Source organism: Odocoileus virginianus, chromosome 30, assembly GCF_023699985.2.
Source record: "Odocoileus virginianus isolate 20LAN1187 ecotype Illinois chromosome 30, Ovbor_1.2, whole genome shotgun sequence".
Taxonomy (NCBI): Eukaryota; Metazoa; Chordata; class Mammalia; order Artiodactyla; family Cervidae; genus Odocoileus; species Odocoileus virginianus.
This window is the reverse complement of record NC_069703.1, coordinates 30,331,772-30,356,181: the sequence shown is the minus strand read 5'-3', so window position 1 is coordinate 30,356,181 and position 24,410 is coordinate 30,331,772. Positions and strand designations below refer to the sequence as shown.

The 24,410-nt window shown below is 56.7% G+C and overlaps 1 protein-coding gene across 1 annotated transcript in view; it reads right to left on the bottom strand.

Moving 5' to 3' along the window:
- PAX7 (paired box 7) overlaps positions 1 to 24,410 on the bottom strand; it is a 68,527-nt gene that overhangs the window by 3,900 nt on the left and 40,217 nt on the right. Inside the window, exons 5-7 of the mRNA XM_070458447.1 lie at positions 9,588 to 9,787; positions 1,919 to 2,084; positions 551 to 753 (exon numbers count right to left, since the gene is read on the bottom strand). Of these exons, the coding sequence (XP_070314548.1) occupies positions 551 to 753; positions 1,919 to 2,084; positions 9,588 to 9,787 (569 nt within the window). The remainder of the gene's footprint in view (positions 1 to 550; positions 754 to 1,918; positions 2,085 to 9,587; positions 9,788 to 24,410) is intronic.

Here is a 24,410-nt window from a genome sequence, read left to right as displayed (position 1 = left end):
ACCAGTAGGACATGGTCTTGCCTTTCACCCTCTGGTCACTCCTGGTGACCAAAGGTGGGAGATGGAGCCCAGGATGAGGTCTAAGAAAGACTACTGCTTCTAGAACAAAGCCCCAACCGCAGTTCACATCCCCTAGGAAATAGTGCAAGGCTTCCATCAGTGCACTGAAAATGCCTGACTTTTATGGTCTGGACAGTCATGAAGCAGGTGATGGGCCAGTTTAACAAGCTCTGGGTGGTAAGAAGTATGGAAACCTGTGATGGAAACCCTTTCTCTGCAACTGCTCACTGGGTCACCGATGTCTGCGACTTGCAGATGACAAACCCAGGGTGAAAGGCTCACAGAACAATGGCAAGTGACGGTGGGAGCACAACGCCCCACCCCGCCTCCCACGTAAACCCTCTTGAGTTGACCAACAGTGAGCGACATGGCGGAAACCAGAGACTTCCTCCCCAAGGGACAGCCACCTGTGTCCCCCCAGAACCCTCGCTGGACGGGCTGGCAAGCCTCTGGCCCCTGGGACCCTAGACAGCGAGGCGGGGCCCCCTACCTGAGGTGACAGGCCGTTGCTGACGGGGTTCATGTGGTTGGAGGCGGCCGCCGGGCTCATGAAGCTGTCCGAATAGCTGGAGAAGCTGTGGCGGGCTCCGTAGGCAGAGCTGGTGTCCGCGGCCGCGGCCGCCGCGGCCAGGCCCCCCTGGTGCATGGTGGACGGCGGGAGCGGCTGGGGTCGGTGCACGGTGCTGCCCCCGTCTGCAGAGAGAGCCAGCCGAGGGCCTCAGCCAGCGGCCTGGCCCCGGAGGGCAAGCGGAGCAGGCACCTCCCGTCTGGAAGGCAGGGCCCCAGCCCCCTCCTCCCGACCTCCATCCAGCAGAGTGAGGGGAGGGGGCTGCCTTCTCTCACTACTGGCGATGGGACACCGGGTTCTGAGCAGGACATCAGCAACTGGCAGGCCTCAACTGATAACCGATCAACATTCCAGACGTCTAGGCACCTACTGCGCACAGACCCTGTTCTCAGTGATTGGCACATAGTAGGTGCTCAATAAACCTTATCTGGGCTAAAAGTCAGACCTCACTGAGGACTCCGTCAGTCTGCTCGGGGCTCTTGGGTAACATCTGGTGAGCACCCAAATCATCAGTGCTTTCACAAATCCCATCTAAGGGCATGAAGCCGAAATGATTCCCATTTTACAGATGAAGAAACTGAGGCTCAACGGGATCAGGGCCTGCCCTTGAGCAAGGTGATGGGGCTAGGGAGCAGGGGGCCAGGGTTTGAATGGCCACTCTGTTCCCAGCCTATGGGCTGCTCTTCTCTGTCACAGCCTCCCACGTGGTCTACCAGCAGACGGGACCACCACCGTGGGCGATGGTTCCGTTTCTCATCTAGAATCACAAAGAGGACTCTCTCCCCAGCTTCTAGAACTCCAGCCTGCCCGTCCTTTAAGCAGTGGGGTTCCTGCTGTGTGCTGGGGGGGTGGAGCGGAGGGCGCAGGGAAGGCAGACCCAGGGGCAGGGACCAGGGAGGCGGGGCAGGGGGCTACCCTCCTCTACCTACAGGGCCCACCACCATCTCTTCTGAAATTGAGTAAGACCCAAGAGATTCATGTGACTTTAAAGTCTGAGAAGCTCTGTTAAACGTGTGCATGTTGGCGACCTTGCTTATCTTCACCTGGATGCGGAAGGAAGAGGTTCTAGAGCAGGACACTGTCTCTTTTATCTTGACTGTCCACATCAAAGCAGACAAACGGTCATGAAAAAGCAAGAAAAACAAATAACCTCTCTCCCCTCCTCCCGCCAAAGAAAACGCTTTTTATCCCTTCTTTGTTGAGGAGGGGAGTGGGTGGGGGCTGGGGGGGAGGGGAGATGTGGGGGGGTGGAGGGGCGGGGCCGAGATGCCGGATGCAGCTGTCACTCACCTTGGGAGATGGTAGTAGTGGGGTAGGTGGAGTCCGGTAGCTGGTAGGGAGGCAGCGTGGGCATGCCAGTGGGCGGGAAGCCACCTGGCAGGAGGTGGTTGAACGCTGCCAGCTGGTTGGCTCCTGCCTGCTTACGCCAGCGGGCACGGCGGTTACTGAACCAGACCTGGGGGACGGAGAGCCGAGCGTGGAGCCCTCAGCCTGGTTTCCGGCAGGGCGCTGAGGCACAGCTAGAACCTGGCCCCTGCGCCATCACCCTGGGTCCAGCCAGTGTCCTCCGAGGGAGAGCCCCAGCTTCCTGCAGCTCAGGACAGTTTGCAAAGCACTTTCACGGGCAGGATCCCATTCTAGCCTCATGACCACCCAGGGAGGAAGTCATTATGATCCCCATTTTACAGATGGGTAAACTGAGCCCCCGAGAGGGGGGGGCTTGCCCACGTGACAGGGTGGCCCCGAGTGACTCTCAGCCCAGCGCTCTTTCCCCGCAGCTGCTCCTGCCCTGAAGGAAGTCAGTGGGTGACCATCCTTGTTCACCCACGTTGCACACGCCTCGTCTCCTCCAGGAAGCCCCCAAGGAGGAGGCCACACATCCAGAACCCACCTGAATGAGACCCACCTGCCAGACTCAGATGCGAAAGCTAGCTCTGTGTCTGGGGCCTGAGGCCCTGCTTGGCTTACACTGCACAGGCCCCCTGCGTTAGGAAAGCCCACCCCCCGACTCCCACCCCAAACACAGGGACGGATTGATAACCTAACATCTCTGAGTCTCCCTTTCCTCCGAGCCCTGTGCTAGCGCTTCCTGTCTGTCCATACGCAGGCCCAGAGGCCTGCCCTCCTAGTCCCACTGACCCAGGGGGAAACTGAGGCTCACAGAGGTGAAATCACTTGCCCATGGCCACATGGCTAGTCTGTAATGGATGTGAGGTTCAAAGTTCAGTCAGTCTGACTTTCTAGAACCCTCTTGCCTGGATTTGCAGCAAGTTCCCCGAAATGGGCCAGAGAAATACGAGAATGAGTGTGCAAAACGGGGTTTCTGAGAGAAGGTGCTTCTCCACCTTTGGACTTTGCACATGCTGTTCCCTCCAACTCAGACACTCTTCCCAGCGCTGGCTCCTTGGCCTGCAGGGCTTGCAGAAACGCCTCCTCCTGTTCCCACGAGGACTGCCTGCCTCAAAACTACTTTAGGCCAATCTCCTCCCCCTTTTCTCAGGAGGCCTCCAGCTGTGAGCTCCCTCACTCAAACAATCATTGTCTGTATCTGTTTTTCTGTCTCCCCTCTGACCCTAAGCCCCACAGGCAGAGGCCAAGCACTCCTGGCCCTCTGCTCACCCCTCTACAGGGGTCCTGGTTGAAGGAATGAATGGATGGAAGGCAGAGGCGACTCTGGTGTGTCTCTGCTGGTGCTGCCCACCCCCCAAGGCCCAGTGGGGAGTCGTCCTCTTCACGGGTGAAGACCTAGGCCTCCCTGGCACAGATCACTCGAGACCCCCAAACCTCTGGTCCGCGTCTGCTGACCTGCGGGAGGGGGAGTCTGAACAGGGGTGGAGGGATGTTTGTGTCCCCTCATAACATGTCTTTCCTCTGAGGGGAGAAACGGAATTCGGTTTTCCGAGCTGGATGAACAGAGCTGCTGGCTCTGACCTGTTTAGGGTTCACAGAGAAGGGAGATGCGTTGGCCAAATAAAGATAAACTGGCTTCTGCATAAAACGACGGTGCTGGCTGCTCCCACCTCCCCAGGGCAGCGAGGGCTTCCCTAGGAGCGTCCAGGGTGGATGAACACCTGTCTACCTAAAGCTGCCTGTGAACTGTTTTAAGTCAGCACTTTTCAAAGGGCGGGGCTCCTGCACTCCGAGGTGGAGAGACCTCCCCGGAGGCGAGTGACATGGACGTTAGGTAACCTGGAACCACTCCCATCTCTTCCGGGCCTGGGGTGTGTGGAAGAGACCTTCTCAACTGGGGGCTCAACGTCCTTCACGCCTTCCTTACACTCACCAGGGCCTTCCTGGTGGCTCAGCTGGTAAAGAACCCGCCTGCAACGCAGGAGACCCCAGGTCGATCCCGGAGCTGGGAAGATCCCCTGGAGAAGGGAAAGGCTACCACTCCAGTGTTCTGGCCTGGAGAATTGCATGGACTGTATAGTCCATGGAGCCGCAAAGAGTCAGGCACGACGGAGCAACATTCATCAACCTCCGTTTTTAAAGCCCAGGGAGGACGCCCTGGCCGGTGATGCTTTCCTGGAAACCCTTCCCACGTCGCCTCGTGTTCCCTGAGTGTGTGTTTCCAGCTGCCTTCGTTCCAGGAGAGTGATGTGTGCGTGTGTGCTCGGTCGCTCAGTCCTGTCTGGCTCTTTGTGACCCCATGGACTGTAGCCCGCAGGCTCCTCTGTCCACGGGATTCTCCAAGCAAGGATACCGAAGTGGGGTTGCCATGCCCTTCTCCGGGGGATCTTCCTGACCCAGGGATCGAACCCACATCTCCTGCATTGGCAAGTGGATTCTTTACCACTGCGCCCCCTGGTAGGCCCCTGAGAGTGATATGCATGTTTGTTTTAAAATACACTGATTTTATTTTTTTTTTAAGTAAATGAAGATATGGATATGCAAAAGTGGCCCAAATCCTGAAGATGGTGGAGAATGATTTATGTTTGGGACACTCTGCTCTGGTTTTGTTTGTTCAGCGAGGGTCATCTGCAGATAAAGAGGACTCAGCTAAGGCGGAAACGTTCTCCCGCCTTCTCTCCTTGGCCGCCTCGCTCCTGCTTTCCTTACTTCCCTCCTTCCCATGTCCAGCAGCTCCTGGGACTGCTCTGCATCAGGCAAGACAGCAAGGACAGAGGGTGAGCAGGACACGGTCCTAGTCTCAAGCTGCCCTTGGCCTGGCCACATGACAGACAAGTCAAAGGACAGCTGCTCTTCAGTACAGTCAGCTTAGATGGGCTGGCATGCGAGGTGCCATGAGGAGGTCTGAGGAGGGGATTCCAACTCCTCCCAGAATCTAGGAGGACTTCCTGGAGGAGAGGACATGCCTTTTGCTTTCTCTCTCTCTCTCCTCTTCTTCCTCACTGCCCTATTTCCACGGGGTTGCCCCCAACCCAGCAGGCATCTCCAGCTTCACAAAGTGTAACAGGACACAAGAGTGGGGGCTCTGGAGTCTGATCAGTTGCCTGAATTTGAATCCTGCCTCTGACTCTTAGCTAAGATGGGCAAATTCTGTTATTCCTCTGAGCCTCACTTTCTTTGTTGCTAATAGGCTCAGTTTTAAAGAATCCTTCTGCCAATGCAGGAGCCGCAGGAGACCGGGGTTTGATCCCTGGGTTGGGAAGATCCCCTGGAGGAAGGCACAACAACCCACTCCAGTATTCTTTTCTGGAGAATCCCCATGGACAGAGGAGCCTGGCAGACTACAGTCCATGGGGTCAGAAAGAGTCAGACACGACTGAGGACCGAGGATATGAACAAACGGCAGCCTCTACCTTCCAGGTGGTTCTGGACCTCGAAGGAGCTAACACAGGCCACGTGCCTATTTAGAACAGCATCTCCAACGCTTATTTTGCTGGAAAGCCTCTGACGTCTGAACTGGAAGGGCTCTTAGCCAGTACGGACTGCAAGTTTCCTATTTACAGATGGAGAAATGGAGGCTCCCGGAGGGAGGGTGGTGGACCCAGATCCACCCAGAATCTCTGATCAGGGTTGAGTCCTTTGAAAACAGAGCCTGAGTTTTATTACTCATTTTTGGTCCTTCTCTCCACATCTTGCCTGGGAGCAGGACACTGTAGGAAGTGTCTGATGACTGAGTTGAACGTTTCATCCAGCCCTTCTTCCAATAGAGCCCCAAGGAAAAGAGCATGACAGACAGACTCGGTCTTGGGTCCCAGGACAGCCACTTATTACCTGTGTCTTTAGGAAGTTGCTTCTGCTAGGGAAAGGTCAGGTTTCTCATCCATAAAATGGAGAGACTGACTGTCCCTGCCTCTTAGGATCACGGTAAGGATGATGAAGATAACACATGTAGGGCGTTGAGTGGTGTGCCTGGCACACGAGAAAGGCATCATGAATGTCATCCAGTGTAACGAAAAGATTCAGTTTAAGTTATTCATTAGCGAGTCCCGCTAGTGCCTCCCAAATGGGATTCTGTTCAGAGCTCCCGCCCGTCCCCAAGCAAATAGCAGGGCTCCAAACTGGGACCAGATGAGCTGCACGAGGCCCTGGTCCCTGGATGCCATTCATCTGGAGGACGGGATGTTCTCCCAGGCCTTGTGGGAGACAACTGGGCTGGCCTTGGGGCCTATCAGCTCTCAGCCTCTGTTTCTAGAAGAAACACGCAGACTTCGGGATCTTGGAGCTCAGGAAGAAAGAGATTTGTTTACCTGCAAGGAAGATGTCTGCGAGGTGGGGGTCGGACCCCAGCTGTTTAGAAATGAAGACTCCTCCGGGGAAAGGAGACACTGGTCCCCAGCCACATGTCTTCCTGCCTCACGCTCCTTTCCCACCCTTCACGGTGCAGGGCTTCCTGCGGACGGAGATGGGCATCTCCGCCAGACATTGGGCGTACCATACAACCCCACATAATGCCCCGCAGGCTTCTGAGGGAGGCTCCTGACCCTCTGCTGGGGGGCAGGGCTGGAGGGGAGGCAGAAAGGGTGATACACGCTTGACGGAGCCCCGACCTGTGCCTACCGGCTTCCGAGCTGATTTGGACACCAGCCCTGTATTCAGCAGGGATTTCTGTCTGCAGAGTCCCTGGCGCCTAGAACAGTGCCTGGCACACAGGAGGTGCCCAATATGACTGCTAGATGAATAAGCCTGGGGTTTCGAGGGTGGCCAGAAATGGAGCCGCTAAGAACAGGTGAACTTTAACAATCACAGCCGCCGCTCAGGGCACTTCCTGAGTCTGTGTGTGGGTCTGTTTACACGTTGCCATTTAGCCCTCGGGACGAAGTGGACCCTGTTATCAGCATCTCCATTTTGCAGAGAAGGAAACCAAGGGCTGGGGGGGTAAGTGGTGGAGCAGGGATTCCCACCGAGGCGTCTGAACCACTCTGGCACCTCCCAGTGCCACTGAAACGAGACGACACAGGACTGTCAGATCCTTGAGCCACAGGCTCTCAAATCAGAGCCCAAGACCTCAACAGCATCCAGCCCTGAAATCCACGCAGTGCTCAGGGGGCTTCAGGCCCCCGCCGCCCGCCCACCGGGCTCTCCCAGCCCCCGGACATCGCACTTTGGCTCGGACACTCCTGCTGACGGGGATCTCATCACCTCCAAAGGCGGCTCTGTCAGTAAGTCAGGATCCTAGAACTTTAAGGAGCCTTCATGCTCGTTTAGGTTGGTCCCTTTATTTATAGATGAGAGATTAAGTCTCAGGAAAGGAAACCGAATCTGTTGAGGGTGATACAGCTGATCAGAGGCAGAAACCAATGGGAACCCAGCCTGTGGCCCCTGGTCGTGTGTTTCTGTCCTTTCATGTGGGACTCGGGACATTTTCCGGTTGGTCCTGGTCCCCCCTCCCCAGCCCCGCTCCAGGGCCTCTCAGAGCAGCCGTGTCCTCCAAGCCTTCTCTTCTCCAGGCCAAATGCTCTATTATTCCTGTCTTGATGGGGGGCGGGGGGGGGGGGGGTGCGATCAGCCTTTGTTCATTCTTTAAAACTCAAAATGTATCGATCCCTTCTTTGCTGGGATCAGGCCAAGTTCTCAGGCCATGAGTCGGGGAGGGCCAGCCCCGCCCTGGAAGCACTGAGGGTCTGCAAGGGGAGCAGCTCGCGGAGGATGGCTGCCTGGGCCCCCTCGCTGGGGATGTGCCTGGGCTCTGGCCTCTCCCCGCTGTTCTCAGCCCCCCTTCACCCTTGGACCTGGAGTGACACCTGTTTCTGAGTCCCCTGGGCCAATAAAAGCACAGCCCTGACAGCCAGGACGTTTTACAAGGAGCGGTCAGGCCTCAAGGTGGTGGGAAGCAGCCGTGGCCGCCAGACGTGGGAATGAGAAAGCGCCCAGGAATGTGCCCAGGAGAACAGCTGCAGGGGGATCAGAGGCGGAGGAGGGAAGCCTGGGCCGGGCAGCTCGGGTGTCACCCCGAGGGGAGGGGGCTGGGACGGGCTGAGCTGGTTGCAGCCGCCCATCCGCGCCTCCCCGGGTCTCCCTCCGTTCAGCCCAGGGCCCCCCACTCCAGGAGGGGTGGGGTGGGCAGAGGGAGGCATGCTGGTCCCCGGAGCACTCAAATGCCCGTTTGCTTCTAGCACTTTACTGCTCTCAAATGCCAGGCTCGGCTCTGAGTGCTTTTCTCCTTTCCAGATGGAAAGAACCTGGGCTTGGCATCCACAGGCTGAGCGCCAGGCGCAGCTCAGCCTCCATCAATCTCTGTACACACATCCCCAGTGCTGTATCACTTCTCAGATTCTGTGCCTGTGATGAGTGACCGTCCTGGCCTGACAAGGGGGTCTGAGGTTGCCTGGGGTCACGTGGCAGGAGCCCCCCAGCAGAGATGCCCAACAGAAGCTGATCCCTCTCAGATAGGACAGAAGAGCGCCAGTGAGCAGCTGGGGCAACCCCTCGGCAGACTCAGCGCCCCATTCACAGAGGGGCCAGGCCAAGACAGGCTCCCACAGGAGCCGTTCATCAGCCCCCCCTTCCTCCTCCGCCCCGACCCAGCCAGGCCCCCAGAGACTCGGACTTAGAGAACTACAGACATCGTGCAACCTGAGACCTCTCCGGGAGAGGAGGCTGGTCCTTCCCCCATCCCCACGGCAGTCCTCGAACCCCAGACAGACACGGCTCTTTCTGTGCCTCACCTTCCCCAGGCCCACCGACCAGGCACCACGCACTTTGCGGCTGTGGATGTCCAGAGGGTGTTCAAAGTCTGCTCACCCTTCCCCGGATGCTTCTAACTGGCCAGGAATATGCGCCCAGGCAGCTTGCATGCTTCCCATGACAGGAAACTCATTACCCATCCTAGGAAGCTAGGTCTGTTCTGGAAAGTTTTTGCCCTGAAACTTTCCTCCCCTCCTCAGAGATTGGGAAGTTTTTCTGTTTCCTGAGCTCCCTCTCTTGTGGCTGAACTAACGTCCTTCCCTCCGTCCCTTGCCCTTTCCTCCTCTCCCTTTCTGTCTCTCCCTCCATCCCTCCTCCCGTCATCTTCCTGAAGTTCTTGTTGGCAGGAGGAGGGAGGCAGCCCACGTCCTCACGGCCCCTCCTGGCATCCCTGGGGCTGTCCGAGGACTGGTCAGTCAATCAACTAACGTTTGCTGCCCATTTACTCTGTACCAAGTGCTGGGGGCATTACATGTCTACACAGCCCCTGGACCACTTGCTGCAAATTCCCCACTCCCACTCCGGGGGGACCCCCTAGCCGCCAGACCCTGGCCACCCCTTCTCCCAATCGCTCTCCAGATGACGTGTGTGCCCAGGAGACGTGGTGCGTGCTTAGTCGCTTCAGTCGTGTCTGACTCTTTGCGACCCCACGGACTGTAGCCCGCCAGGCTCCTCTGCCCAGGGGCTTCTCCAGGCAAGAATACTGGAGTGGGCTGCCACGGCCTCCTCCGGGGGGTCTCCCCCAGCCAGGGACGGACCCGCGTCTCCTGCAGCTCCTGGCTGCAGGTGGGCTCTTTCCCGCAGAGCCGCCGGGGCGGCCCCCTCCAGAGGACGCCCGCAGCGCAGAGCCCCGCGGCGCGCTCACCTGCACGCGCGCCTCGGTCAGCTTGGTCCGCTGCGCCAGCTCCTCTCGGGTGTAGATGTCCGGGTAGTGGGTCCTCTCGAAGGCCTTCTCCAGCTCCTCCAGCTGCTCGGCAGTGAACGTGGTCCGACTGCGGCGCTGCTTACGCTTCAAAGGGAGGTCGGGTTCTGACTCCACGTCGGAGCCCTCGTCCAGACGGTTCCCTACGGCCAAGTGAGAGGGCAGGAGAGGGTGGGGACCAGTGAGATGGACGGGAGCTGCGTGCCCACCTTCGGGCCCCCCCGGCACTGAGGGTCAGAGCTCTCTGAGCGCTGGAGGGGCGTCCCTCACACGCTGCGTATCAGGGGGAGGCCGGGGCGCGACCTCCCTGCCCCCCACGGGCCTGGGTAAGTACTTTATGGTCCAGCCACATAAAAACAAAACCCTGTGGCTGGGCATTTAGGTTATTACCACTGACGTGAAAGGATGCCCATGACATAGAGGACTCAGGGAGTGGTTTCAAGATGAAGCACCTTTGTCAAAATTCCTATAACCGAACTCTCCAATCGGGAGAATTTTCCCCATATATTCACCATACCTCAATCAATGTGACTTTAAGAAGAAGGCAAGGAACAAACCCATGTGCAGAGACGAAACCCACTTTTGGAGAAAGCACGCGTCACACATTATGGAACACTACACTCAACAGATAAACAAATGCGAATCTTCAGGGTGACAGAACTTTTGTTTTCTTTTTGAAATTTGTTTATAGTTTAATGTTTTTTAAATGATGATCATTTAGACAATGACACTATTGCATTTTGGGAAAACAGTGCAGAAACTAAGTACAAAAAGAAGCCGGAAGAAAGGGAAGGACTGGGAAAGGGGGCAAACACTTGTGCCCAGGGCTGGCAGTCAGGGAGCTCGGATTCCAGCTTGGTTCTCTCCCAAATGCCCTGAACTCTGACCGTGGGTCTCAGTTTCCCCATTTTTCTCTATGAAAGGTTTAGGCAGTGTGACTTGCACACCCACGCCCTTCCTGGGATGTTCCAGGGTCACTGAGTGACCTTCCAGGCCGGAGGGGGCGACCTCACGTGATGATCTTGGCCGTGACCATGACTCCCACCCCATCATCCCCAGTAATTTCCACCCCGGAGCCTAGGGGTAGGGGAAGGCCTACGCGTCCTTTGCAGAGAGAGCTCGGGGGTCTGGGGCTGGCTCACTTCCTGACTCTGGATGGGCTGTCAGGCCAAGCCTCTTCTCCTGTTCTCCGTCTGGGTGAGGAAGGCTGCAGGAAGGGCTAGATCAAGCTCTTCAACAGGCAGGGCTGAACCCACCTTGGGGACTGAACTGATTCTCTGCCCACAAAGCTTGGGCCTCTTGCCCATCCCTGATCTGGCAGAAGGAATGCTGGCGAGGGGCTCGCTGGGGCTCTGAAACCGCACCCTCAGGGGTCCTGGGGGGCCTAGAGGGAGCAGTGAGAAGAGACCAAGGACGGGAAGAGAGAAAGCAGGCAGAGACCAGCGCCCTCCTCGCCACGCCTTGCGTCGCTTTCCTCTCCCCTCCTTTTCCACGGCCGCCTTCGGTGTTCCTGGAAGTGTTCTGTTTTCTCCTTCGCTGTGTGGCGTACTGATGATGCGCCAGCTCTGCGCCACGCACGGACTTCGTGCGTCAGCCGCGTGCGGGGAGCTCACCAGAGCCGAGCCTCAGAGCCTCAGGGTTCATGTGCCTGCACCACAGACGGGGGGAACTGAGTCACGGAGAAGTAACTGAAGCGCCCGTCTCCGTGAGCGTCCACGGCCACACTCAGCCCCGGCTCTCCTGTTCCCGTCCCGTCCCAATGGCTTCAAAGGTTGGTGACGCGAATAGGCCGAGGCTCCTCCCACAAGGGACAACCTTCTCCCAACCCTGAAAACAACAACACACCTAATGTAGCCTCTTAGAGCCAAGTGAGGGTGAAGGAACAGGCCTTCCAGGCCAGGGGAAGAGTGTGTGCAAAGGTCTGGCGCATCATAGCGCACGGTGGGCGATGCTATCGTGGGGCGGCACCCACGGCCGGCAGGTCTCCGGCACCTTTTCCCCAGACCACCTCTCCTCCATCCTGCTGACACGGCCAGCTTCCCAGGGGGCGCTAGTGGTAAAGAACCCGCCTGCCAATGCAGGAGGCATGAGAGACTTGGGTTCGATCCCTGGGTCTGGAAGATCCCCTGGAGGAGGAAATGGCACCCCACTCCAGTATTCTTGCCTGGAGAACCCATGGACTGAGGAGCCTGGCGGGCTAGAGTCCAGGGAGTCGCGAAGAGCGGACAGGACTGAAGGGACTTAGCTAACATGGCCATTGGGAAGTCATCCCCGCTCTTCACTGGCCACCGATGATGACGCCACACAGCAGGGAACCAACGGCGAGGGGGGCCTGCCTTCACCGCCGCCTGTCTCACCGCTAACGGCAGGGACCTGGGGTGGGTCCAGCCCCCCTCTCCCAGCGGCCCAGCTCCCCATCACCGAGAGGGCATCACGATGGGCAAGGCTGGCATCTGGGGTGCTTTCCCCAGCACGGCTGAGGCTCAGAGCCAAATACAACTAATCCCAAGGATTCATTTCCTGAAACTCACTGCATAGCTTCAGTTTTCTGACATTGACAAGGAGAGAGGGCCCTTGAGGCCTCAGAAGGAAGAAGCAGAGGCTGGCAGGAAGGGAGGCCCGCCGCAGACAGGGAATGGGACAACCAGCTCTGTCCTCCAGTGGGGACCTTGGGCTCGGAGCTGAGATGAGGAGCAGGGCTGCCCGGGGCAACGCCTACCGGCGGAGATTGAACTCAGAGCCGCAAGGTCAGACTGGGGAGGAGATGAGGGCCCCAGCCTGATGGAGGAGGCACTGCCCCGTCCTGGGAGAACCCCCAGCTTGACTAAGTCTTAGTGCAGTTTAGAGCAGTGCTGTCCAACACAACTTCGCTGTGATGATGGAAATGTTCCGGGTCTGCGCCATTCCATGTGGTCGTATTGGCCATCTGTGGTTCTGAGCACTTGAAATGTGTCTAGCACAACTGAAGATCTGAGTTTTTCATGTTATCTCATTTTCCTGCAAACTTACATCACCACACGGGGTTGGTGGCCACCCAAAATGACAGCATGTCTTTAGCACCATTGGTCTCTCTTTTTAACAAGGAGAGGACGGAATTCAAGCTCTTTCTGCCCACACTAGTCTCCGGTAGAATTTAATGACCTTGTTTGTTTTTAGGACAGTCGTTTGTATGGGTCCCAGCTGTTTATGGGCTTCCCAGGGGGCACTGGTGGTAAACACCCCGCCTGCCACTGCAGGAGACACAAGAGATGCAGGTTCCATCCCTGGGTCAGGAAGATCCCCTGGAGGAGGGAATGGTGACCTGCCCCAGTGTTCTTGCCTGGAGAATCCCAGGACAGAGGAGCCTGGAGGCCTATGGTCCATGGGGTCGCAAAGAGTCGGACAGGACTGAAACGACTTTGCCTGCGTGCACCTATTTATAGGACGTGATATGTGTATTCCCTTTAGAAAAAGATCAGTTTCCTTGCATTCGGTTTTTAAAGATACTTTTGTACCAAGTAGAATATTCCTTAATAATAGGGCAGGCTAGAATCAAAGTCATGCTTGCAATCAGCAAATGACCTACAGGGGATAAGTTCAAGGTGCTTCTGATACCAGACCTTGCCCAGCCTCAGAGCCTTGCCATCCAAATGACTTCAGGCTTTCTAGGAGCCTTCTGGAATTCTGTGTTTATTTCCCTTCGTCTCCCTGTCCTTCCTGCCCCTTTTGCAGCACAGATCTGGGAACTCCATGGGCCCAGAGACACCTGGGTGGAGACCTGGACTGGGAAAGGCAGAGCAGGCCCCTGCAGGTCTCTGTTGACTGAGAAGATCTGGGGGCTTCCCTGGAGGCCCAGAGGCTAGGACTCCATGCTTCCCCTGCAGGGGGTGCGGGTTCAATCCTTGGTCAGGGAACTAAGGTCCCACACGGCCAAAATAAGTAAATAAAAATAAAAGAAAGAAACAAAAATACAGCCACTTTAAAAAGGAGGAATGCATGGAGGGATCGCACCGGATGCTGGTGGTTGTCATAACAACCTTCTGGATGCTGAGTGGGGAGAGCAAGGCCGGGAGATGCAGAGAGAGCTCTAGAGAGCCGGGCTGGGGCCTGTGACTTCAGGCCCTGGGAGGGACCTCCCACCCCTTCTTGGCCCATCCCAGGGGAAGAAGCCCCCTCCCGTTAGGTCTGTCTCCTTCATCCGCGTGCCAGCCTCATGCAGACCTATGAAGCGGGCACTGCTGGCTCCTTTACAGACAGGGACATGGAGCTCAGAGGCTCAGTAACTCTAAAGAGGCCACACAACGCGTGAGCCTCGCTCACTCCTGGAGAGGGGTGGGGAGGGAGGACACACCGGGAGGGGGTCTGCAGGGCCCCAGGGGCAGCTCTGGTCTGGTGCAGAGTCCTTCCCTGGGGGGCCTGACATCTGGATGCTGAGGTCTGTCTCCACCCTGGCTGCGCGGCTTTGGACACGCTGCCTCCCCTGTCTGGACCTCCACTGTCTCAGAGGGAAAAATGAGGATAGTGAAACATCCTTGCATTCCTCACTGGACTGCGTTGAGAACAGAGTGAAATAATGACTTTCAGAGGAATCTGGAACCTATAGAGGGCACATGAAGGACTACCATTATTATTGCTAACTATTGATGATGATGTCATGACGATGATGATAGAGAATCAGGGGCCGCAGGGTAAAGTCCTCCCCTGGCGAGCCTTCCTGGGCCCCTCCCGGCCAGGCTGGTTTCTCTGCTCACCCTCGGAGCCCTCAGAGCTCCTCGGGAGACAGCAGGCTGGCCTGTGTCTGGTGTCCAGGTCCCACTGGCCCGAGAGGAGGAACACAGAGAACTCAGACGCTGCCACTTCGCCTCGGTTTCCCCTGTGCTGCCCCGCCCCATCCCCACCCCTGAGAACCCTTGAGCCTCTGAGTTAAATCAATCAGACGGATTAGGTAGACTTGGCCACAGAGAGGCCCTGCTGGCGGGAGCTGAGTCCTCCACACACCGAGAACCTCTGGGTGCCGCCTGGGCTGCCAGCACGGGGAAGCGTGGGCACGGGCTTGCATCCATTACAGAGGCTGGACTTGGGGGGCGGTCTCCCAGGCAGCTGCGGCGCCTCCTCGCTGGCTCTGAAGCAGCTGTGGATGGAAAGGCCCCACAGCGGGCGGGACAGAGCCTGGGACTGGTCCGGAGGTGACCCCAGGCGAGGAGTATGATGAGGGACTCTCTCTCTGGGTTCCCAGATCCTGTCTCACTTGGGGAGGTGGGGAGCCCAATACAGTCCCTCCCTTGGAGCCCTCCCAATCTTAGGAGAGTGAAACAGCCTCTGTCTTAGGAAACTCCTGATCTGATGGAGGAGGCGTCACCCCTGCACTGGGAACTTCCCAGTCTGATGGAAGGAACACTACTTCCAGATGAGCTGGGGCCAAGACTGTTGTAAAACAGGGATTTTAGAGAGCCTGAGGACAGAAAAAGAGAGGAGAGGCTTCAACAGGTCTGCTCCGGCCAGAGTCCAGCCCAGGCTGGGCTGACGGAAGTGGCCAGAAAACCCCTGGGGGGCAGCTCTCTGGTTCTCGACCCCAGCCTCTGCCCCTCCTCCAAAGCTTCCTGGCTTTCGCAGTCGCTGACCGTGAAGGCCTCAGTTATGCCAGTGAGGCCCCACCACCCTCGGGCCTGCCCACACATCCAGATCCATCCCCCAGCTCCCTGTCCAGCTCTCTGCTTCCTAAACGACCCAGCCAGGCTGCCGCACGCCTCCCTGCCCTTGAATGCCAGCCCCTCTGCTCGCAATGCCTCAGCCTTCGTTGGCGTACTCCTGCTCATCCAGCAGAACCCAGCTGGTGGGTGCCCACCCCCCCGTCCCCGCAAGTCCTTCTGGGTCCATCCGGGCCAGGCTGGTTTCACTCGCTTCTCATCCTTGGAGCTCTCAGCGCTCCTCCGGAGACATCAAGCTCGCCTGTTGCTGGGTCCCTTGGTCCCGCTGGACCAGGAGATGGCGGAGTGCAGCAGAGCCTGGGCCTGGCAGCCAGCAGGGGCTCCGTAAAGCTTCTTAAATGGATAAGGGTTGGCAGAATGGTCACAGCGTTCCTTGCAGACACTCTAGTCACCACTCTCCCCTTGTACACGCACTCTACAGTTTACAGGCCCTTCCAGTGTTCCAACACGATCTCTCCCGACGGAAGGTCAAGCAGGCGGGATTAGCCCCACTTTACAGATGGTGGGTGGAATCTAGGTCACTGAAGCTGGGAAGCCCACCCAGGACACAGGACTCCCAGCCCAGTGGAAGCCAACTTTGCAATAATTCCCAGGTGATGGAGAATTCCATTTTGGATCATGAAAGCTAGGGCAGCTTCTGCTCCATCCTACCCCCAACCCTCAAACTTTCTCTGTTCCCTGTTTGCCAAAGGAAAAGTCTAGAAACAGGATGGTCACAATTTCGGGACCTACCCACTTCTCTCTCAGAAGGCAGGAGGGAACTGACCACCTCTAAGCCAAATCCTTTTCATCCCAGATCTGCAGAAGGCAGCAGTGAGACCCTGAGACTTGGGGTCCTCATCTCAGCTGCCCCCAACTCAGAAACGCCTTCCCATCCCACTCCTGAGCCCCCCACCCCCACCCCCGCAGCCTCCCAGCCCAACCTTTATTACAGTTTAACATAGGCCGGCCCGGAGCCGCAGCAGAGAAATGAATCACATAATAGTTGATATGCGTTTTAATCAAGTAATTCGGGCAGAGCCGAGAGCCGGCGAGTGCAGGCTGGGTGTCGCTGAATACCAAGCAGGCCTGGGCGCAGGTCTCGGAAAATGGAAAAGTCATTTACAGCTCAGCTGGGGGCCGGTGAGCAGGGGCCGCGGCGGGCGTCCTCCCGACCCCGCCGCATGAACTGCTCAGCTGTGACCAGCACGTGGTTGTGTGCGGCTCCTAGGGTCCCTCTGCGGGGTCCGGATCAGACTGCTCACAAGGGGCCGGGGGACCAGGGAGGGATGGAGAAGCGGGGATCGGACCCCAAGTTACACCTCCCTGGAAGCGACCCTTCCTCTCCACCTCCTCGGCCCAAACTGCTCTGGGGTACCCGTCTCAGCAGCACCCAGGCATCCAGGCTGCAGACCGTTGGGGTCCTTAATGCCCCTTCGCTCTCCCATCACACCTCCCAGGCAGCCAGCCCAGCACCCAAACCGGGAGATTCAGCATCCTTCTTATGTGCAAGCCCATCCCCAGCCCACCCAGTCCGGGCCCAGAGTCTGTCCATCTCTCCCTGGACTCCCACGGTTGTCTCCTGCCCCAGCAACTGCCGGCCTTTGGACAGGCTGTGCCCTCTGCCTGGAGCACCCACCTCATCCCTTCAGGCCCGCCCTTTGCAGCAGGCCACCAAAGAGGGGCATTGGAAAGCACAGGCGCCTGGATTCTGTAGATTTCACGTGTGTAAATATGGACAATAACGGGAATTCCCTCCCACTGCTCCAAGACCCACTTTCCTTGCTTTGCGGTTTTTCCACAGCGCACATCACAGTCAGATGTGCTAAATGTTCCTTTTCATTGCCTGTCCCCACCCCCTCCATCATCCTGGCCACCACTCGAGCCCAAGTTCCAAGCAGGCGGGCGTTTTCTCTGCTGGATCCCCAGGGCTTGGCATAAAGTGGACACCCGAATATTTGCTGGATGACTGAACGAGTAAACGAGTGAGTCTGTTGAGGCCGTGAGAGAGTGCCAGGGACAAGTGAGTGCTCACCATGCGGGAGCTGCATCAGTTTAGGACCACTCCTCCAGGAAGCCTTCCAGACACAACCTCTCCATCTGAGTCTGGAGTGCTTGCTTCTGTGCCCGCGTGTCTGGGGCGCAGCCAAACCGTCCACATGGATTCACTTCAGTCCTGCTCTCCTAGAGGCCTCCCGAGGGGACTGGAGGCACTGGTGACGTGGGGATCCAAATAGGTTCTATCTGACTCCAGATCTTATGCTATTTCTCAGCGACTGACTGACGCCCAGCGTCACTCTGCCAACTCAAGGCGGGGGTGGGGGGGGGGGGGGAGGAAAACGTGACAAAACTTTTTCTTCTTTGGGAAGTGTCCATCTAACCCCAGAAGACTACCTTAAACAAACAAACAAACAAAACTGAACCTTTGGTAGATGATTTGCATTATAAACAGTTGTGTCCATTCGGGTATTCTGATTGTGGTTTCTGTCCTCACAGTATAGTCCATCCTTGGGCACTAGAGGGCGCGCTTCGTGCATGCCTGCCAGGAAGGGGCATATCTAGGAAGAAGGAAGTAGTACTGCTAGAAATAGTACTGTGTTGCTGTAGTTCCAGAATTCAGAGCCATGGATCCAGAGATCCTGCTGCCCTGAATTGTGAATCACACATTGTGAAGCACAAATCATGTTTGGAGGTGAACACAGTCGGTAAAGGGCTGGAACGGTCTGAGCCAAGGGCACTCTGTCAGGAAAGACTTCCTGGGGACACAGTTTAAAAGCAGGTTCACCTGCTTGAGGCAAGAGGTTGGGCTGAAGGCAGGTGCTGGGCACACAACAGAGCTTGCTGTAACGAGGGGGATCACCAGTGGGGCCTCTTCTCACAGAGCGCGGCTGAGGCCGCAGACCCCGAGGGGAGGCGGGCAGCACAAAAGCTGTGGGGTCAGGTGGACCTGGGTTTGAATTCCGGATCTGCCTCCCACCACTGTCGATGTTGGATGTGTGACTGACCTTCTAGCCTCATTTTCATCCCTTCTAAAACAGGGGCAGTGATGCGAGTCAGGGAAGAAGGGAAGACAGAAAGCCGTCTGGAGGCTGAGCTCCGGGAGTGTGGGTGACTGAGCTGAGCTGACCCATCTCTCCTCTCATTCAGCCAGAAGCCTGGCAGGTGGGCAGCCGGCCCTCTGGCCTCAGCACTCAACGTGCTGTGTGACCTTGAACATGTCACTCGCACCCTTGGGATCTCCATCTCCCCATCCGCCCACTGGGAGAACTGCCATCCACCCGCCCCTCAGGGCACAGAGGCAGCCGCACAGACGGGAACTTGGAGAAGCACCACGGGGCACCCTTGATGCAACGACCACAGCCTGCTCCCCCACTAACCCAGCAAAGTTACTTCACTCCTCTGGGCCAGTTTCCTCTTCTGAAAAATGAGGGAATCACAGCACAGACCTCACAGAGTCATCACACACGAAAATTAGCTGAATTACTGCAAGACAAGGCTTACAACACTGCCATGCATACAGTAAGTGCTCAGTATATGCTAGTTATTATTGCTATTGCTATTGCTATCAGTGCCTGGACACAAGGAGAACTTCATCTGTCTCGGTAGCCCCTGGAGGCAACACATTTGCCTGGAACCAAGCACAAAGGCAAAGAATGCATGAATGAATGAATGAACCAATGAATGAGCGAACGAACAAGTGAATGAATGAATGCCTCTCTGTCATTTCTTCCTTATTCTCCTACGGTGGGGGCTTTGCACGAACACAGTCACACCCACAGACCCCACATGGTGCCCACGGAAAGGATGGGGTGCAAAGGTCTCAGGTGAGCCGTCCAGCTGGGGCGCAACATTGGCAGGGCCGAAGGGGCCAAGGAGGGCGGCAGGCCCCCAGGAAGCCGGCCCGGGGAAGCCAGGGTGAGGCCTCAAAACCAGCCAAGGGGAAACAGCAGCAGCTGGGGCCCCGGTGAGCCAGATGCAGCTGCCCTGCGTGGCAGGGGGAAAGGCAGCCTGGCCACCCGTCCGCACCCCACAAAGCCGCTGTGAAAGGGCCGTATGCCTGTGGAGCCAAGCCTGCGGCCTTCCTTCCCCCACCTCCCGGGTCCTCTCGCCCCCTCCTCAAAGCTGCCGCCACTAGAAAGCCATCACAGAAAGTGGAGTGGAAAACGGTTTCAGAGCCTGGTTCCATCCACCAAGCCTCCTGCCTCCAGGCTCAGCTCTGAGAAAGGGCTTAAACCAGGGTTTCATGGAAACCCAAAGACGGGGCTCTATGACTACACAAAGCCTCCTACAGCAGGAGTATACAGTACGTGCTCAATATATGTTAGTTATTATTGTTATTGCATGAAGGCCACAGGAGAACAAACATGAAAAGAGCTGCTCGTGCGTTCTGAGCTCTGTGCAAGTCACGTGGTCCCAGAATAACCCTGAGATGGGCATTTCCACGCGTCCCCTGTTCCGGAGAGAAGGCCCAGGAGAACTGAGAGCACAGCGACGGCGAAACCTGGGCAGCTTGCACCCAAGGCCCTGTCTTCACCATCAAGGTGACCCTCGTGAGCCTGGCATTCAGGGTCCTCCCTGTCCTGGCCCAAACACGCCTCCCCTGCAGGCTAGGGCCAGGCCTTCGTACCCTGCGGTGCTTGGGATGCTGCCCTCCCACTACTTCCTACTGTCTCACTTCCCCCATCCTTCAAGTCTGGACTTAAAAGTCCACCTAGTCCAGGAAGCCCTCCATGACTGCCACACCCTGAGCACCCTCCTGAAATCCCTGTGCCATTTGCCCCCGTGGCACCCTGTCAAAATGGCCTTGACTCCTGCTGAGGACAGACAATTAAGTTTTAAGGCCCATGTTCTGTTTACCAATATGACTTATCATCCAGTTTGTAAGAGGTTTATTTGAACTGCTTGAGAATGGGAACTAGGTCTCCTCCATCAAGCTGGGGGAGAGTAGAGGTTATGCTTCCACGATAAGATGGGGGTTTCCTTAAGCTCTAATCTATTAACATATTTCTTCAGTTATAACTGGGCATGACCCCAGGGCGGGGTGACTGGGCACACCTCTGTGTTCCTATCACTCTAGAATGTTCTTAATAACAGTAACCAATACAGACTGCAGACATCAGCTAAACAAAGACACCATGGACCTTGCCACTGCAGGCAAAACAGGGAGAAACAGCTCAAGTTTCCCCGAGTCACAGGTTCTCTCTCAGGACCCTGGACTGATCCCTTTCCCCTCGGGAGTCATTTCTGGCCAGCCAATGTCCATCTGACCCCACCCTCATCTTTCTTTGAATGGGCCTTCCAGAAAACTCTAACATCATGTGGAACATCAGACCCCCACAGACAAAAGCCAGGGCAATTCAAGTCCACTGCCATGGAAACGAGCGGATTTCTGAGAATCCCACCCCTTTGGAAGAGAACCACTGTCTTAGAGGCAGACAGGGCTGTGAGCTGATTCTAGGACGCAGGTCTGAAAGTGAACCAGCATCGCTGGGAAAACAGGCTGCACCTTTAATATTTGCTTAATGGAGGCCGGCCTCCCTCCCTGGAGACAGAAAGCTTTACCTGGGGAGCCCACCCAGCAGGACAGACTTCCCCTCCACGGACCAGCACCAAAGGCCAACCCGAGTCCCGTCTCCCCGTCTCGCTGCCTCTGGGAACTCCAGATTAAAATAAAGAGGGTCCCTACAGACATGCCCCCTCACCCCTGCCACAGGCAGCTGAGACCACGGCCGGAGGAGGGGTTATCACTTTACCCAGAGCAGGGTCCCCAGGGAGCCTGGGAGCTGTGTGGAAAGAAGGGGGCTTCCAGATTGGAATCCTGACCTGTGCGGCTGACTTTGCCTCCAACTTGTTGTGTGACTCTGGCAAGTCCCAATCCCTCTCTGGGCCTCCTTTTGCCCATCCCTGAAAACCGGATGTCGTCCTGGATCTCTCTGAATGAACCTGAGAAGGGGGGCTGGACGGTATCTGATTTATGCATCACTTCCCACTCCAGTACCATTCCTGGCATACAGGAGGGCTCGGGACACGCGTCTGTGGCTAGATGAGAGAATGCTGACGGTAGAGGGTAGCAAGGAGCTCCAGGGCGGACTGGGATGCTTAGGAGGGGGTGCAGGGTCGGCTACAGGACGCCCCAAGATCATCTGGTTCCTGTGGGGGTGGGGAAGGATGGACTTCATGACCCTGGGGTGCACACCACAGTCTGCCTGGGGCCAGCCCTGCTGGCCAGTGGTCCCCGACCCTTCTTCCTCTCTTACGGGAGCGGGTGGGGCAGGCTCGCCTCTGCCTCCTCCTTCCCGTCCCTACCGTCCCCTCCCCGCCTCATCCCCTCCCCTCTCCCCATCCCCTGTGTCTCCGGCTGGTCGCTGGGCAGCGGGCCTTTCATTCTCCCGCTGCCCCCTCCCCAGCCTTGCTCCCCGGCAACCTCATCCTGTTGTACCCCCATCAATCTATGGCAGCCCGGCCCCTCCAGCTGGCCCGGCTGGTCCGTTCCCAGGCAGAGCAGGTCCACAGTGGAAGGTGGTGGAAAAATGTGGACAAATTTCTGATTTGCAACACTCTGGGAAAGAGTTTATTGCCATTGTTTGAGGACGAATGTATAAATAAAGCAAGGCGAAGATTGCAGGGGGAGGCTGATGAAAGGCAGAAAACGAGAAATTTTATGGCCATAAGGAGCGTACTCTAATGGTGATTTTTGAGGCACTAGACCATGGTAGTTACTTAGCCAAATGATCACTGTGAAGCTGGGCAAGGCGGCTTATTTCTTAATTACTGTTACGTATTATGTCAGGCGGACACCCCAGCCCGGGAAAACTTGGTCTTGAAGCAGACACCAGCCTGGAGCCGGGTCCCGGGGTTGGGATGCTGCCGGGTCCGTAGGAGGACATCACTCACCCCCATCAAGGGCAAGGGGCTTCCCAGGACCCGATGTCCTCTCTCTCTCCAGGTTCCTGCACCCAGACGTAAAGTGTCCGCTCCACACACACGGGCTGAACACGTGTAGGTTCTGAACCAGCTCTGGGTGATACAGCAGAGGATGAAATGGACGAGATGTCCAGTTACAGAAGAAATCAGCAAGAAGCGGCCAGGGCTCATTTGGGGCTCCTCCCGCAAAATGAGTCAGCAGGCAGGACAGCGGAGGGGAGGAGGCGGGGGGGGGGGGGTGCTGGAAGGCGGTGGACGGGGAAGATGGCTTTGGCTGTGTCACCTGGGCCAGGTACCTCTGTGAGCCTGTCTCTTCCCCTGAGAAAAGAGGGGGCAGGACGAATTTCCCTCTGTTTGGCTCTAACATCACATGGTTCTGAGATTCTGGGATGCTGTGATTCCGTTATTTTTAGAGTTGGTGGGGTTGGTGTTTTTCAAAAGTGAAGAGCATCTGTGCTGTGAAACACTCTCGTCTTCTGCCGCGTCTGTCACGTGACACAGTAAGAGAAGGACCAGGGGAGCTGCGGTTTATCCAGGTCCGCTCTGTGCTCTGCACCAAGAAGCCAGCGCGCCTTGAGGCCTTGCGTGGAATTCTGTCATCTCTTGGAGCCGGTGCTCCTTGGTGAACGCTCAGAAAAGGGCGGAGACCTGCTTGGATACTGAGTGGCAAAGCCTCCCTTCAGTCCAGGTGGGTCCCACGCCAAAGTCAATGAATGCATTTTAAGTAAACCAAACTGCCTCACAAGCAGCTCCTACAAGGGTTTAGGGCATCTCAAGCTTTAGGGCATCGGAATCCTCGGGAAAGTGAAAATCGCTCAGTCATGTCTGACTCTTTGCGACCCCATGGACTATACAGTCCATGGAATTCTCCAGACCAGAATCCTGGAGTGGGCAGCCTGTCCCTTCTCCAGCGGATCTTCCCAACCCAGGAATTGAACTGGGGTCTCCTGCATGGCAGGCAGATTCTTTACCAACTGAACTATTGGGGACTCAGATATGAAACAGAGATTTCTGGGTCACCCAGGGAAGTTTCTGTTCAGTAGATGGAGCCTAAGAAGCTGCATTTCCAACAAGTTCCCTGGGGACGCCACCTCTGCTGCTGGGAGCCACACTTTGAGAACCATTGCTCCACAGGAATTCAGAGAAAAGTAGCAACAGCGAACAAACAAAAACCATGCTGCTCCAGGGAAGTGGAAAAACATACAAGTCTTCTTCCTCTTATCAGAATGGAAGGAGACCAGCTGAAAGAGACCACAGACCCTCATGGCACCAAATCCCTAGATCTTTTTCAGAATGATGAGGGATAAGACAGTCAGCCCACAGAGGACCAGCCAGGCAGTCAGCTCAGCAGGTGAACTTTCTTCTCTGTGGTCCTGCAACCTGCCATGATGGCTGGGTCATCAGACCCTGGACAGACCATGGGGATGCCTGGAACCCTACACAGGGCCCTGCCTGTCCCTGCTCCACCCCAGCCTCTTCCCACTCCTTCTATCTACCCCGGCTCCCTTCCTAAGCTCCTGTCCTTCTCCCACCATCTCTCCCTTCACCATCAGCAACCAGATGGGCACTGTTACTAGCAGGGGAAAGACCTGCCGACCATCAAACAGTGACTTTACAAGGTTTTAAAAGTCAGGGACCCTGCCCCACACCTGCCTCCTCCCTGGCCCGCCTTCCAGCCTCCCAGCTTGAATTATCTGGAGAGTCGTTATTTCTGCTCCAGGAGAACAAGGATCTTTCTCTGTTTTGTTCACTGCTTTAATTCCCAATGCCCAAAAGAGGGCCTGGCCCATTCAAAAAGCTCAACACAGATTTGTTGAATGAATGAATGAGTGAGTGAATAAATGCACATTTATGGAATGAATGCACAGCCCCCTCCAATATGCTCAGATCTCTGTTATAACTTGGAACACTCCGACAGATGCCGACGAAGGCTTGTTCTTCAGGCCAACGTGCTCGTTGGTGACTAGGTTAGAATCATCCCGCACAATGATCTCATTAGAAATGTATTTATGCATCGTCAGACACCTGGCACCACGCTGAAAGCCCCGGCTAGCCAGCTGAACAGTTCCAAGAGGTCTGGAGGATCGCTGCTCCGTAAACCAACACACAGGTACTCCACTGAATCCCTTCATCCACATCCAGATGTCTGGTCCACTCAGAGGCGGCCCAGATGCTA